Here is a 16,851-nt window from a genome sequence, read left to right as displayed (position 1 = left end):
TTTTTAAACTTCAAAAATATAACGAATTAGCAAAGCTCTGAAAACGTTTTCTGGTTTAAAAAAGTTCTCTGAACACCCTGCAATAGCTCTTTATGTTAAAAGCTGAATTCACTAAAGATCTTCACTGTGTTAACCTCCCAACAGCTCTAGGTTTCCTGAAATACTGGTTGTTTTATTACACCTTAGACAGAACCTGAGACCTACTACCTCATCAGCTATGTGAATGTTTCTTTTTAACCCCTAATTAATTACATTTTAGAGCACAATGAAGAACTTATTTTAGCCAACTGAGGGCAGTCACAAAAAGTCCTCCTCTGATGAAGCTGATTTTTTAACAAAAAGGAACCGAATGTGTGTTTTTCTCATAATAGTCACCATCAAAATAATAACAGTAAATCAAACAGCTCTCCCTAAAGACAAAACACTTTCACTTTTTAAAAGCCCAAACACAAGTCTTAACAGGTCTACTTGAAGAGATGAACTAAGCTTGTCAGACCTACCACTGGGATGATAGGACCATCTGGCAGACAGTGTGAAAGGCTCATTCTGGTTCTGATTATGTTCAGATAAATGTCAACACTTAAACCTATTTAACTATTAGTTCAAAGTGGAGTTGAAGGAATTCCCCTCTCCCAATGAGTCACACTCGTGTGAGGGTGCTTCAAGTCCAAATCCAGGTGGTTAGTATTCATTATTACCTAAATGGAATGAAACTATCTGAAGGGGACTGGGCTAGACACAGTCTGGCTTTCTCTCACAGAAGCCCAGAATTAATCAGTGTGCAAGGCGGAAACACTTTTTTGGGGGGGTGCAATGTAACCCAGGGCCAAATGCTAAAGAAACTTGGCAAACCTCACATAGAGAAGGCAGGCCCTCTCTCACTACAACAAATTACTTCACTGTGTATCTTCCTCAGCATGGAGCCGAGTTGGATAAAGTAACCACCGTCACAAACCATTTAATGACAAGGAAAAAAAGTGACACAATCGAATGAATTAAAAGTTTAATTCTGAACCATTTTTTATAACCGCATTTTCTCTTGAAGCATCGTATCACAGCAGGTTACAACAACTTTGGGATAAAAGGCAACTGGTAAACTGTCCAAAACAAGGTTCCAAATAACACCTCTTACTGATTTACCCTACCCATACATATCCCAAATAAAGTTTTTGATCAAAAACATGAAATAATAGATCCACCTGCTTATTTTAAGCATATTAAAAAGGAAACTAATTGGACCATTTTCTATTTGTCTATTTTATACAAAAGGCTACACAATGTTACACTTTATTCAGATTACAATTAGAGTGATTATGAATTAGTGTTCTACACCATTACTCAATTCTTCAAAATTAGAAATTGCTGTAGCAGTATTCACTATAACTTAACACTACGAGAGACTTAAAAAACTAACAGTTACTGCAAAAAAAAAAAAAAAAATTAAAAGAGCTACTTCAAAGCAAGCAAAGTCAGTACCATTACAGATATTTTTTTTAAAAAAATTTTTAACAAGCAAGGCTAGGGTTTGATAAATTCCATCTTGTGATCCATTCTTGTGCATTCTTCACTTCTTGAGTCACTCCCAAAATCCATTTGTATTGTTACTCCTCGACCAAAAAGGACCAGAACAAAAAGTTTACTTCGATTGTTCCCATAGGAAACTCAGCTTGGTTAGTGTGTCAGGCACTTTCTGAGATACCAGCCCCACCCCTCGAGCCCTCTCAGCAACTCTACAGGCCAATCACAATGCAAGTTCAGACAATACAGCTGTATAAAGAGAGAAAGGCTGCTATTAATGTTTAAAACAGCAAACGTTACTCATTTGAGTATTAAGTTGCAAAAGCTGTGGCAAAAAACATTAAAGTTAATAACTTCCACACATGATCACATGACAACCAGAAATCTGAGAACATTCCAATGTTCCAAGACATCTCCTTTCAAAGTATATACCTGTTTTTGTGGCAGATTTACAAATAGCCTAAACCACTCCCACCCTACCAACCAAGTCTTTCTGAAGTTCTGTAGGCAGAGTAAAAGTATTTCACCCAAACTGGCTTTTTAAAACTTCTTACCTAAAGGATGATTTACAGGTCAGTATCAAACCAGGCCAGCTGATTGCTGTCACCTGGAGGCAGCCCATCCATGAGGTCCTGGGCATGCCCCAGATCTGGCAGCCCATCAACGGGATAGTCAGCACCAGGGTGGTGGCCACCCATCTCATGCTCCATCATGGGGTCCATACCCAAGGCATCCTGGCCATATCCACCAGAGTGAAAAGAACGATAGCTAGGGTCTAGAAGAATCAGATATAACAAAAACAGGCCAGAGAGAGGAGAGAAACAGTATACATAGACGTTAACACTGAGGTTAGGGCATCCAAAGCTTAGCAGCAAACCTGTCAGAAAACAATGCTTTCTAGCCTCTTTCAACTTAGAGCTTTCTTGAGCCAAGTAATGACTCAGTGCTGGGCCACCCATGAGACTACACCAATAATGTCTGTTTCTATCAGAGCGGCACACCAGCAGTCTAACTCATCAGACTTGGGGTTCCCAAGGAGGAACAGCAATGATCTACTTCTGTGTGACCACCTAGGCAGTGAGAAGTCATGGGAAGAGGATCAAGACAATAGATAATGAGGTCTAGCAGGTGTAATCTATCTGATGAAAAGTCCAAGTGACTCCCACAAAAGTACTAAAGAAAACTCAAGGCGCCATTTCAATTAAACCTCAATGTATTTTATCTTAGGGTTGACATGTATTTGTCACAGCCAGAATCCTGCGCTTTAGTGGTTTCATAATTAGGTAGAAGCAGATGAGGTTATAAATCCAACATAGTTACAGTTGTTAGTAGTATACCCTATCCTCCATGTTCATTATCCAGATTTGATTTAACTTTTAAAGAAAACCCTGATAATGCAACTGTGTAAAACCCCACCCCAGATCGGAGCCTTTCTTCCTTGGGTAGGCTGTAGACCAGGCGTCCCCAAACTACAGCCCACGGGCTGCATGCGGCCCCCCGCCACACTTCAGGAAGGGGCACCTCTTTCATTGGTGGTCAGTGAGAGGTGCACAGTATATGGTGGCCCTCCAATGGTTTGAAGGACAGTGAACTGGCCCCCTCTGTAAAAAGTTTGGGGACGCCTGCTGTAGACAAAGGTATTGTGAGTCCTCTGGCCAAAGAGAATAAAGAACCAGGCAAACTGCAGCGCCCGGCAGCAGCGTGTATTTGGTGGTGGTGTAGTCCTACTGCTGCTCAGTCTGTGGGCTCTGAATTCCCTGTGCTCTGTTAGAGATACTGTTGCTGACTGTGGAATTTAATAACTGCTTTTAATGGAAGCCACTACTTTTTTGCCAACACTGGTTTCCCAGATGAGCAAAGTGGCTCTTCTGATAAGGTTTTAGAACTTTAGCTTGATCTGGAATTAGTCAAGAAATATGAGACACATACCATCCTGGCGATATCCAAGGGGTTCTCCCTGGGCACCAATATCAAGTCCAAGATCAGCAGTCTAGATAAACAGGCACAAGGCAAGGAAGAATGGAAAGTAAAGGTACACTCGCATTTTTTTTGAAGCATACTTTCAGATTGCAAAGAAACAAGTAACTCCAACATTACAGAAATACTTAGAAAATGAAGTTCTTCAAAACTCCACCCCTCAAAGATACATTTTTTTCTCTTTACACCTCATATTAAAAATACTCACTGACTTGATCTTTCAACAAGTATCTATTAAGCACCCACTATGTGCCAGGTACCGTTCTACGTGCTGGAGATATAGCAGTTAAAAAACAGCAGGAGCTGCTGACAGGATGTGCTGCAAGTTTTAGCCTGAGCAGCTGGACAAAACTGGTATGAACTGAGACAGAGAAGACAGGTTTGTGGAAGGGGGGTAGGTAGGGAAAGTTAAGGGCTCAAGTTGGAACATGTTAATAAGACGTGCATTAAAAACCCAAGTAACGCACTACTCACTGGTAATTTGCTCTGCCTTTTTTTGTTTTGTTTTGTTTTGTTTTTTGAGTTGGAGTCTGGCTCTGTCACTGAGTGTAGCCTCTTAACCCCTGGGTTCAAGCAATCCTCCTGATCCAGCCTCCCCTGTGGCTAGGACTACAGGTACCCATCTCCATGTACAACTAATTTTTTAAGTTTTTTGTAGAGATGGGGTTTTACGATGTTGCCCAGGCTGGTCTTAAACTCCTGGCCTCAAGAGCTGCATCGTTTTAAACCTAACAATCTCTCTTTCCACTCAACAAATATAATCCACTGTACGACTAGGACTGTGTACCAACACTGATCACTATAGAGTGGGTAAAATAAACTTCCAGGTGGTTCTGGTTTTATTAGAAACAATGTTTCAATCAACACCCCTATGGAGGACAAATACTGAAGATAGATTCAGAAATTCAAGTTAAAAAGTTTCATTAAAGTTTAGTAAAAAATACTGATAAACTGACTCTAACAGTCAGTTTAACACTGCCTCCTTCCTTACACCGTTCTGAACAATCTTTAATCTGGTAACATGTTTCATCTTTCTTGTGAACTGTAATTTTAATAGCACACCTTGTTTGCAATGATTCTGAATAGGCTCTTTAAAGCTTGTATTACAGTTCTTCCTCAGAGCAGCTGCTAGACAGCATAAAGAAGAATACTCAAGCCAGGTGCAAATGAATGTGTACTAAATGTTTTGATAGGAAAGAACAAGCTGCCTTTCCCGCTCTAGGAAACTACCAGATAACTGCTCACATTTCCCTACCTCATTCCAAGCCATTGGCTCTGTTCTGAAGAGAGAACTGGTCAGCTCAACTGAAAGCCGTTTCTTGTAATCCTGTGGCTTGTCCTCAGACATTCGGAACAAAACAGCAGCTGCATACGTCGCTGAGAAACAAGGAAAAGGCTCTTGAGGAAAAACTGAGACTTCAGTGTACACATCTGCTAAAAGCTTTGGTTCTTTTTTACTTACCCACACCTTCATTCCTAGAGTGAAGTAACTCTGTCAGAGGAGCTGTGGCCCCCTCGGCTTCAATAGCTTCTGCAGCTTCCTTGTCCTGAGCAAGTTCACAGAGGACCCCTGCAGCTACTCTTTGGATATTTTCAATGGGAGAATAAAGCAGCTAAGGAGAAAACACAAAATCTAATTAAATCTAAAGCTAAAACATGGCAAGCACCCCACTGTGGTGCAAACATTCCCAATTCTGAGTGCAAGAGGCACTCACAGTGTAGTAAATAATATTCTCTGAATTTTATGTCCTAGGGGGTTTAATGCTCTACAGCATTGGATGTCTAAAATATTGTTTTAGCTATGAAACTTTTCTTCAGAGGCAACTCTGATTCATCTGAGATTTGGAAAACCCCAGAATTGGTTGGGGGCCTATGCCCTGCCCTGGCAGCCCAGGCCAGCTCTCCCCTATCTAAAACTAGGCACCTGTAAAAGTGAAATGTCAAGTCTCCTCCCTCATCTTGAGGCTCTGGTCTCAATGTTTCTCCTACTAACCAAAACAATGAAGGGAATTTTCATAAAATTAAATGTTGGTGCCCCTATTTTGGGCCCTAATTTTCTGAAATTTTATGGACATAAAATATAAACACATCACTTAAAACCAACATACCTGCACAAACAATGGAATGGTATTTAGTCCTCTGATGACAATTCGGTTGTGAACATCCCGAGCTAGGATATGAAGGGCTCCAGTACAACCTTCAACTATTTCTTCCATGCGGACTCCCTCCTACCAGAAGAAACAGGGTTAACAAATAGAGCATTCTCCTCTGTAAAGTTTCTGAACTTGAAAGGCTTTGCATTCTGAGAAACAATTATTAGACTGCAGTTATTTACATTATATACCTGAAGTTTGCCATAACTTGCAATTGGTTCAGATATGAAGGAGGATTCCATTAAGTTGAATGTCACTGAAAAGAGGCCTGCTGGTAGCACTAATTCCAACTAGCACCCCCCACCCCGCTCCATACACAGTACAACACAGCTTCCCATATAGCACTGAATCCAAAAGACAACTTTCCTACAGTGAGGGCATCAACTACTCTGGGTAAAAGGTGTGTAAAAAGAGAAGATGAGAAAGTAATGCTCAGACTATATCAACATTTCTTTTACATCCCTCTATTTTTGTACATCTTCCATGTATTTGGTAAAAACTTTGCCAAGTTTTAGCGCCAACTGCGAAAACTAACTGAGTTGCCAGCAGAAAATCCACTCCTCACTCTTCCAAGACACTTCAGCTGATAGCCTCATGTATAGGAGAAGGAAGTCAGCTTTTGCAATATGCAAGTACCATCTGTTTCTCCTATTTCTGTATTTGAGTTTTAAAAGGGGTTGTGATTCTGCTACTTTAGCAGCTTTTATAAATAATTTGATTCTTACAAGTACACAAAAACTCCTTTCTTCCTAGAAAAAGAGATTTTAAAAAGTGCCCCTCAACATTCTATGAAGTCACCCCATGGAGATGGGCCAATACAAACAGTAATAAATGAAGAAAGCGAAAGCCCAGTGTGAGTAACATCCGCAGAGCAACCAGCACAACGAGATTCCCAACAGCTGGTAGGCTACATCTTTGTTTTCTAAACTAACCTAATTAAATAAGGTTTTAAAGTCTTGAGAAATCAGAAGTGTCTTTATACTTTTAATGAAGCTACTTTGAAGACTCAAACTTAATATCAAAGCCTGAGACTGAGATGATTGTGGGGAAGAGTCCAGAAATGGTACTACTTATTTTTGAAGTAATGTTAATACTAGAGTCTTAGGTCTATGAAAAAAGTTTAACCCTCTCACAGAAAAAATAAAACAGACTGCTAAATATTTAGTTAAAATTCATGATGAGGCAAGGGATAAGCAGCTCTGAAATTAGACTTGGACGCCACCTCTTCTTAAAAAAGTGGGCCTTTGTGTAGATTAAATGAGAACACTGCATGGAACACCTAACCCCACAGTAACTCAACCTTTTTAAGACTGACCATGTGAAGGACGTGTCCGAGGAACTATCGCTGGGGCCACGCTATGCCTTATCTTCTCTGCAGCCAGAGAAATGTGCCAGTTTTTTTTTTGGGGTGGGGGCGGTCATTAGCAGCCCTTCAGGAAGAGGGATGGGGGCACAATGACGAAAGACGTTCAGGAGCGTTTGGATTTACATACTCCTTTTAGATAGCCGGTATCACCTACCACGAACTGCTGCTGTGTCCCACCCATGGAGGTACGGCGCTGGGTGTCCTGATGCGCACGAACGAGCAACTGGACTAGTCGTGGAATGGCACCCTGCTCACGCAAAGGAGCATGATTTGCTGGACAAAGGGCAAGATTTCGAATCAATCCAACGGTAGCCTGAAAAACAGAAGGAAGAATTGGCATACAACTCAACAAAATCATTTTCTTAGCCAGCAGTTCCCACCACACTAAGTCTACTGGTAACAATTGAAGGTGGCTGTGACCACACAAACATTTCAGAACCCTCCCCTATTGCAGCCATACTTCCTACTTACTAAGGAATACAATTCCTATTTATTGATCACTACGGTTGGACAGCCATCTAATAGCTAAAGGTGCTTCATTTTCAATTCTGCAACAAAGATAAACTCTTCTTTGACAATGTACCTTTATCAGAGGCCAATGGGATGGTGGATGTAGGAGCTTAACCACAACTGGGAGTCCATAGTGAAGGCGAACTGCGTTCTGAGCCATCTCTGCCTCTTGGTGTCGGCTGGTCAGATGGCGAAGGGCACAGATGGCAGGCTCAGTGATGTCCTCCCTGTCCCCAGCCCGAAGGACAGTACGCACAAGAGCCTCTATACCACCCACTTGGCAGACCATCATCTTGTTCTTATAATTATTGCAAGTCAGGTTAGAAAGAATTCCAGCCGCACAGGTGACCACATTTATATCATCTGAACCCAGAAGCTGAACAAGAGTCCCAAGGAGACCTTCCATCCCTTCCTGTGGCGACGGAAACACATGGTCAGTACAAGTACATACTCATCTTGACTCTATTCCCAGGGCGCCAGTTTACCCAGAATGTACCTGTTTAGTTGCAGCATCTGAAAGATTCCTGAGAGTCCAAAGACAGTTCTGAACAAGACGTTGACTTGGATCTGTCAGGTGAAGCCCTAAAGCTTGCATTCCACCTAAAAAATTAAAGGATATGAAGCAATAGTCATTAGCTAGAAGTTCCCATCGACCCTAAACATCTCTTCTAGTCTTAGGTGTCCTTCATTTCCAGAGTTACCTTCCTTTCACCTAAGTACTTTATGTCCTCTCATTTTCTAGAATGTTGCTCAGTTTCTCTCGCTTTGCCAGTTTCCCTCACTAGTGACAAACAGCTACCGTTCCTTTCCTACGTGGAAAAAGCCTCTGTTATCTCCACTGTCCCCCACTGTCCCCCTTAGGTAATATTCCTATTACTTATTTCGTTTCACCATTCAATCATTTCAAAAATACTTATTCAGTACCAGGTCCTGTTCTGCACTGGAGATACACCAGTGAGCAAAAATATTCAAAAGTTCCCACCCTCAGAATTTATGATCTAGTTGAAGAGGCAGACAAACAAATATACAGTTAATAAATCAAAACCATACGGAGTCTGTCAGATGGTGTTAATGTACTATGGAGGAAAATAAAGACAGTGGAGTACAGCTACAATTTTAAGTAATTAGGTCTACTCACGTGAGGATGACATCTGATTAAAAAAGCTAGGTAAATTCCTGGGTAAGAATCATCCAGAAAGACAGCATGAGAACACTTACTGCCAGGGACTTTATACAATTCACTGACTACAAAACACGTGTTCCCAAGGTTCACAGCCTTCCTTCCTTTAGGACCCTTAAATGAGGGACATTTACTCCGGAAAAGGAGGATATATGAAAGCCCAATGCCCACATACTAGATCAACTTTACCCATCCATCTTCAACTTAAATCACTTCTGAATGTAGTGAGAGACACTTTTCCTCATCTCCTTCTTCATCTTTTAGGTCTGTTTTATTTCTTCGGATGAGGTCTATTTGCTGTAATTCTTATGATACCCTGAACTTCTCCTTCATAGTGTTTATCAACTTTCCCTACAAGATAAAGTTCATCTCTAATGGGTTCCTTTCTCATAGTAGCTCCAGCTGCTAATAGAATAAGCAGCGTATGACTGATTCTCAGTATTTGTGAAACGACCACCTTCTTTCCCTCATAAGACTTCATTCCCGCCCTTTATACAACCGTTAACTTTAAGAGAATGGATTTTAACCAAAGATGTCCATCAGAATGGCCTACAGAGACTTTTAAAACACACGCATTCTGTAGTTATAGGGTAAAAAAAAAGTCCCATGCAGATGACTCTGGGGTACCTCTACCTCCCCGCTTCCCTGCTGCCCTTATCCCTGTATACTAAGAAGGAAAATTCCAATCTCTTGCCTGCCTCTCTTGCATTCATACATTTCCAGCTACCTGCTGATCTTTTAAGTCACTTTAAGTCAGCTTCTTAATTATGTTAAAAAATTAAGAACGCCTTCTGAAGGTTCCATTTATCTTCATGGCACCAATGTCCCCTCCACAAACCATTTGTGGTTGCTCCCTTAGCTCCTATATTATTACATTCTGTGATTCTTTCAGATGTCTCGGCATTTCTCCTTTGCCGTACAGTTCTAAAACCAAACTATTTCATTCCTAAAAACCTGTAACATCTCAGCAGTCTCGTCTTCTAGCTTTTGGTCATTCAAACCGTTAATTTATACAAAGCTTCTATTAGTATTTTAAACACATCACTATGGTGCTTTGTCATTGATAAACAACCGTCAAAAGTGTCGCAGCATCTTTTTGAGACAGTAGACAATTCTTTAGTATAACCTTGAGGAACCGTTTAGAATTTGAACCCCACCAAGCCTTCCAAACTGACCAAAGTATTCTGCATCTATGGCTCCAAAGCGAGAATAAGGCTTGAATAAACTCCATAAATAGTAAATATCTTACAGAAACCTAGGAAGTTCTGAGTGTTATGGCTCTGCTTACCTAAACCTAACCTCATCTCATACCAGGCCATCGGCCTCATTACTTACTAAGTTCTGTTTATGCAGACTTTAACACCTGGATCTCCACAATCTCTTTCCTTCTAAGGCAAGCTTGTCCAACCTGCAGTCCATGGGCCACATGGTCCAGGACAGCTTTGAATGCAGCCCAACACAAATTCCTAACTTTCTTATAACATTATGAGATTATTTTGCAATTTTTTTTGGTTTTAGTTCATCAGCTATCATTAATGTATTTTATGGGTAGACCATGACAATTCTTCTTCCAATGTGGCCCAGGAAAACCAAAAGACTGGACACCCCTGTTCTAAGACATAACACGTGGTATTCCTTTTCTCTACCTGGAAAGTATTTAACCCTGACTTCTCATACAGACAAGAGACAGGTTCCTTCTCATCCTGCAGCCCCATTTAACATCCCTTTTTCAAGGAGGCCCCTTCCTGCTCATCTCATTAGCCAAGTCCCCTCCCGGACTAATTCTTACCGCTATTTGCTGTTCATTTCTCTCCTAACATTCATTCTAATTTATGAATACTACATATTTTAAAATATTTTTGTCACCTCCACAAGACAGTAAGAATGAGCACAGGGACCCTATCTGTTGTGTTACCCATGTATACCACGTGCCTATTCCATTTCTTGAAATACATTAGATGCTATGTTCAGAATGAACGAATGTAAGAATAACCCGGAAGAACCTCAAGATTCCTGGGCTTCCAGTCCCACACTTGTCCAGCTGTCTGTAGATCTTCCAGTCACTTCATATAAACACTATGAGACTTGACATCAAAATTAACACTCCAGGGATTCTGATTAAATAAATCTAAAAATCTGTATTTTCAGCTTACACTACAGGTTACTGCTGAAAACAGCTGACAGAATTTATATCCCCTCATTCTAATATGAACTCAGCCACATTTGTCTATTCTCAAGCCTATGGTTCCATTGCCAGCAGTTACCTGGAGCAATCATAATGTCTTTCTCATAAATTCCCAAGTAAAATTACTCTCAGTAAGTGGGAAAAATGCATGTTGCTAGCCCTAAACTTTACTCCCAACATTTTCTTCCATTAAATGCCTTTATATTTTTCCCACTTTCAATATTGATTTGAGGTTTGTTTTGAAATTCTGGGTAAATGTTGTCAGTGGGTTACTGAAAGGATAAAAAATGCTAGGTAGCTAAAGAGTAACTATTTTACACACACACACACCCAACACAAGAGGCCCTAGTACAAACCATCTGTTTTCCTCAATTGCCAACATACACAAAATACAAACACATACAAGTTTACTCCTTAAAAATACATACAATAGAAAAAAACCTGTTTTTCAAACTTAGACCATCTATTAACTGAGAATACAGAATATCAGGGCAAAACACTGCATATAATCAGACAAGAGAAAGAAAATGCATCAAAATAGGAAGCCTCTTTGCAAATAATATGATTCTATACCTAGAAAACCCCATAATCTCTGACTAAAAACTCCTTGATCCAATAAACTTCATCAAAGTTTCAGGATATAAAAATCAATGTACAAAAGTCAGACGCACATTTACACACCAACCACATCCAAGCTGCAAGCTAAAACCAAGAATGCAATCCCATTTACAACAGCCACAAACGGAATAAAATACCTAGGAATACAGCTAACCAGTGAGGTGAAAGATCTCTACAATGAGAATTACAAAGCACTGCTCAAAGAAATCAGGGATGACACCAACAAATGAAAAAACGTTCTATGCTCATGGATAGGAAGAATCAATATTGTTAAATGGCCACAGTACCCAAAGCAATTCACAGATTCAATGCTATTCCTATCACACTACCAATGGCATTCTTCACAGAATTAAAAAAAAAAAAACTAATTAAAAATTCATATGAAATCAAAAAAGAGCCTGAACAGCCAAAGCAATCCCAAGCAAAAAGAACAAACCTGGAGGCATCACTTTACCCAACTTCAAACTATTAAGATAAGGTTACAGTTGCAGCATGGTACAGGTATAAATGCAGACACACAGACCAATGGAACACAATAGAGCGCCCAGAAGTAAGACCGCACACCTAACAAGTCAACGAAAGCAATGAGGAAAAGGCTCCCCATTCAATAAATGGTGCTGGGATAACTAGCCAGCCACATGCAAGACTGAAACTGCACCCCTTCTTTTACCATATACAAAAATCGACTCCGAACAGATTAAAGACTTAAAAACCTAAAACTATAAAAACCCTGGAAGATAACCTGAGAAATATCATTCTGGACATAGGACCTAGCAAAGATTTCATGACGAAGATGCCAAGAGCAACTGCAACAAAAACAAAAATTGACAAATAGGACAGTTAGAGCTCAAAACACCAAAAGAAATCAACAGAGTAAACAGACAACCTACGAAATTAAAGTATTTGCTGACTATGCATGTGACAAAGGTCTAATACCGAGAGTTTACAATAAACAAGCAAAGCAGAAGCGACTCCATTAAAAAGTGGACAAAGGATACAAACAGACACCTTTCAAAAGAAGACATACAAGCAGCCAACCAGCACAGGAAGAAAAGCTCAGCATCACTGAGCATTAGAAAAATGCACATCAAGCCGGGCGCGGTGGCTCAAGCCTGTAATCCCAGCACTTTGGGAGGCCGAGGCGGGTGGATCATGAGGTCAAGAGATCGAGACCATCCTGGTCAACATGGTGAAACCCCGTCTGTACTAAAAATACAAAAAATTAGCTGGGCATGGTGGCGTGTGCCTGTAATCCCAGCTACTCAGGAGGCTGAGGCAGGAGAATTGCCTGAACCCAGGAGGCGGAGGCGGAGGCGGAGGTTGCGGTGAGCCGAGATCGTGCCATTGCGCTCCAGCCTGGGTAACAAGAGCGAAACTCCGTCTCAAAAAAAAAAAAAAAAAAAAAAAAAAAAAAGAAAAGAAAAATGCACATCAAAACCACAATGAGATAATATCTTACACCAATCGGAATAGCTACTAATAAAAAGAAAGTGACAGATGCGGGCAAGATGCTGAGAAAAGAGAATGCTGATACACCGCTGCTGGGCAAGTAAACTAGTTCAGCCGCTGTGGAAAGCAATGTGGTGATTTCTCAAAAAGCTTAAGACAGAATTACCATCCAACCCAGCAATCCTATTTTAGGTATACACCCAAAGAGAAAGAAATCTTTCTACCATAAAGACACATGCACACAGATGTTCATCGCAGCATTATTCACAATAGCAAAGACATGGAAATCAACCTAAATGCCCATCAATGGTAGATTATATAAAGACAATGTGGTACATATATACTGTGGAATACTGTGCAGCCATAAAAAAAGAACACAATGTCTTCTGCAGCAACATGGATGGAGCCGGAGGCCATTATCCTAAGCAAACCAACACAGGAACAGAAAAGCAAATACCACATGTTCTCACTTATTAAGTGGAAGGTAAACATTGAGTACACATGGACACAAAGAAGGGAACAACAGACACTGGGGCCTACTTAAGGGTGGGAGGTAAAGAACTGAAAAACTACCTATTGGGTTCAATACCTATTGTCTCGGTGACAAAATAATCTGCACACCAAACCCGTGACATGCAATTTACCTATATAATGAACCTGAAAGTTAAAACAAAACAAAAACACTGCTCATGAGCATCTACTAATAAAGCAATCATTTTACTACATAAAATTGTACTACATTAGAATTTGTCATTTCTCCTATAAATTCATAGGTCTGTTAGCAAATCTTAGGTTTACTCAAAACAAATTACAAACAAATTTTATAAAGCAAAATATGTGCCATTAATTTTTGATGGCTAATAAGAACTCTACCTAGTTTCAAATACTTAGCTACAATCCAGATGACACTTACTTTTAATGTAATCTTGGCTGCAAACTGAGTAAGAACATCTATTTTCAGTCATTAAAGTTCTATCACCTTTTTCTAAGAAAAGTAATCTAAACAGAACTGCAGACGCTGTACGCAGACTCAGAATAGATATATATACTTACCAGCTTCTACAATAGCCGGCTTATTACTAGAGCAGACAGATAGCACCTTCAGCACTCTGCTTGTGGTCCACAGTAGTTTTTCATAAGTGTAGGTCCTCATTATATTTACTAAAGCTTGGGGTCCACCACTGGCCAGTATAATCAGCTAGAAAGATGCACATATACTGTTGGTATCTCGATCAAATGTCTGAGAAAAGCCGTATTACCAACCTATTTTATTATACAAGAATTTCAGCCAGTTTGCCATTGGACCTAAATGTATTCCTGGACCCCATCATGCAGAACCCCATACTGGGGCCCTATCCAACTTGTCCCTTTAAAGCATTCCACTCAAATTCAGACATCCCAGTCCTCCCAAGAACATTATCAGTTTTGGTCCAATATTCCTTCTTCCCACACTCTCATAGAAAAAAAAAAAAATTGGAAACCATGTTGGTATGCAACAATAATGCCCTCAAAACTGATTCGCTGCAATTTGAACCAGAACTGGTACTTAAAGCTCCTAATCAATTGGCCTTTTAATTTTCCTAATTATATCCACCTTAAAAAGAGATACCATAAAAGGATCATTCACTCTTGTCCTTTCATTCCCTGTATATCCTCCCTCTTGACACTGTCCCAATTTTCTAAAAACAAATTTCATCATGTCATGATTCTGAAATTTTCTACTCTGCTTTTAAACATGTTCTAGAAAGCCCTGAGATCTGCTGAGTCTATCTCAATAGCTTCATCTCAAGCCTTTCTTCCTCTTTACTCTTAGTATTTCTTAAATTATCAAAACTTTCCATCTCCTTCCTTCGATTCAAAGATGCTGTTTTCTTACCTAACCTTCCCCTAGTGAATCCCTTCTCATTCTTAAATACTGAACTCAACTATCACTTCCTCCAAGAGGCCTCCTTGAACCCTGAAAAAGAGGGTCTGTTTTACTTGTTACGTGCTCTCATACCCCACTTCTTCCCACTACATAAATTAAATATTAATTAGCTTATCATTCCCAACATCTACATCCCACCTAAGAACAAAAGTGTGAAGAGAAGCTTGCCTATCATATCCCTACTACTTAGCACAGTGCTTTACATATGAAAACTCAAAAATTTAAAATAGAAATGAGCTGGGCTGCACAGCAGGAGGTGAGTGAGCATCACCCGGCTTGAGCTCCACCTCCTGTGAGATCAGCTGCAGCATGAGAGTCTCGTAGGAGTGGAAACCCTAGTGTGAACGTGAGGGATCTAGGCTGCACGCTCCTTATGAGAATCTAATGCCCGATGATCTGAGGTGGAACAACGCCATCCAGAAACCATCCCCACAACCCCATTCATGGAAAAAAATGTTTTCCACGGAACTGGTGTCTGATGCCAAAAAGGTTAGGAACACTGCATGGACTGCTATGATGCTGTCAGTCTCTGATGCTCCATGAAAACCGCATAAAGAACAATTCTCTTACCTTGCTTTCTTGGTTGCCGTAAGCTAAAATTTGAAGGCAGTCTGTCGTAATAGCCAAGAATTTAACATTTGTTTTGTTGAGCAAGGCAACCATTTTCTGCAGCCCACCAGCTAAACGCACTGCCATTTTGGCTCCTTCTTGGTGTAGTAAAAGGTTGTGGAGAGTTGTAATGGCATAAAACAACACAGAATCCACTGGTGAACTGGGAAGAAGAAACAAGCCTCATGAGAAACAATGTGACTATACTCTTCTACTTTTTAGCTTCAAGCATTCTGACAGTGTTTTCTTACCCAAGCATTTTCACCAGGGCAGGAATGCCTCCAGATTTAAAGATGGCCAGCAAGCCCTCCCGATGATGGGAAAGGTTGTGCAAGGTCCCAGCAGTACAACGGGCTGTTTCTACATCATTTGTATTCTGCATGGTACGTACAATAGCAGACACCATCTGAGGAGAACGCATGATAGCATGTCTGGAAGCTTCCTTTTTAGAAAGCTGATGGACCATAACTGCAGCCTTATTAACCACCACCTATAATAAAGGAATTAAGAAACATCATTAGTTTCCAAGTACTGGTATTGGGTAGACATTCTGAAACTACTGCCCTTGAGCGTTTCCTTCAAAGCAGACTAAAAAGGTGGCCATGTCACTGCTTACCTGGTCCTCATCATTGAGCAGTTTTGTCAGTTCAGGGATTGCACGTGTGGCAAGTTCGGCATCATCTTGATAGTTAATCAAGTTTACAACTGCATGTTTCAGCATCTGTGATGGTTCAGCCAAACGCTGGACATTGGTGGGATGAGCAGCATCGAACTGTGTAGATGGGATCTGCATGCCCTCATCTAATGTCTCAGGGAACATGGCAGCGCGTACCCTCTGAGCTCGAGTCATTGCATACTGTCCATCAATATCTGGAAAAGGTTAATTCAACACTCACTATCCATAGTTCAGCACTTATCTAAGTGTCTGCTATCCTAAATGGTCAAAGCAACATTGCAATTACTCCCTTTTCTTCACCACAACATTTTATTTAAACTATGATATACTAACTTAACTATTTAGTTCTCAAAACTGCATTCTGACTTTCAGTAAGGCAATGAAAAACAATACTCTACCAGCTACTTGTTCTTGAGTGAAGGACTGAGAAAACCCCTGTTCCCACTCATACAGGACTTGGGAGGTATCCACATCCTCTTCCTCAGGATTGCCTTTACCACTCAGAGAAGGAGCTGTGGTAGTGGCGCCAGAATGGATTCCAGAGTCCAGGTAGGACTGTTGCTGCCAGTGACTAACAGCTGCTTTTCTGTCTGGTTCCATGGCCATGTCCAACTCCATCAAATCAGCTACAAATATGAAACAGTATTGCCATTAGTACAAAATTGGAAATGTTAATTTAATTT

The 16,851-nt window shown here is 40.5% G+C and overlaps 1 protein-coding gene across 3 annotated transcripts in view; it reads right to left on the bottom strand.

The window, feature by feature from the left end:
- Positions 1-988: 988 nt before the first annotated feature.
- CTNNB1 (catenin beta 1) overlaps positions 989-16,851 on the bottom strand; it is a 39,449-nt gene continuing 23,586 nt past the window's right edge. The window contains exons 3-16 of one of the 3 annotated variants that reach the window (XM_039461868.2): positions 16,567-16,794; positions 16,109-16,362; positions 15,744-15,982; positions 15,454-15,655; positions 14,010-14,154; positions 8,021-8,124; positions 7,598-7,936; positions 7,169-7,327; positions 5,604-5,723; positions 4,958-5,108; positions 4,751-4,872; positions 3,448-3,508; positions 2,073-2,293; positions 989-1,767 (exon numbers count right to left, since the gene is read on the bottom strand). In XM_039461868.2, the coding sequence (XP_039317802.1) occupies positions 2,085-2,293; positions 3,448-3,508; positions 4,751-4,872; positions 4,958-5,108; positions 5,604-5,723; positions 7,169-7,327; positions 7,598-7,936; positions 8,021-8,124; positions 14,010-14,154; positions 15,454-15,655; positions 15,744-15,982; positions 16,109-16,362; positions 16,567-16,794 (2,333 nt within the window). In that variant the 3' untranslated portion in view covers positions 989-1,767; positions 2,073-2,084. Of the gene's footprint in view, positions 2,294-3,447; positions 3,509-4,750; positions 4,873-4,957; positions 5,109-5,603; positions 5,724-7,168; positions 7,328-7,597; positions 7,937-8,020; positions 8,125-14,009; positions 14,155-15,453; positions 15,656-15,743; positions 15,983-16,108; positions 16,363-16,566; positions 16,795-16,851 lie in introns of all 3 variants that reach the window. The other 2 variants (XM_039461869.2, XM_039461867.2) reach the window with 2 other exon arrangements.

The sequence above is a fragment of the Saimiri boliviensis genome, chromosome 9 (genome assembly GCF_048565385.1).
Source record: "Saimiri boliviensis isolate mSaiBol1 chromosome 9, mSaiBol1.pri, whole genome shotgun sequence".
In the NCBI taxonomy this organism is placed as follows: Eukaryota; Metazoa; Chordata; class Mammalia; order Primates; family Cebidae; genus Saimiri; species Saimiri boliviensis.
This window is presented reverse-complemented; position numbering and strand designations above follow the sequence as displayed.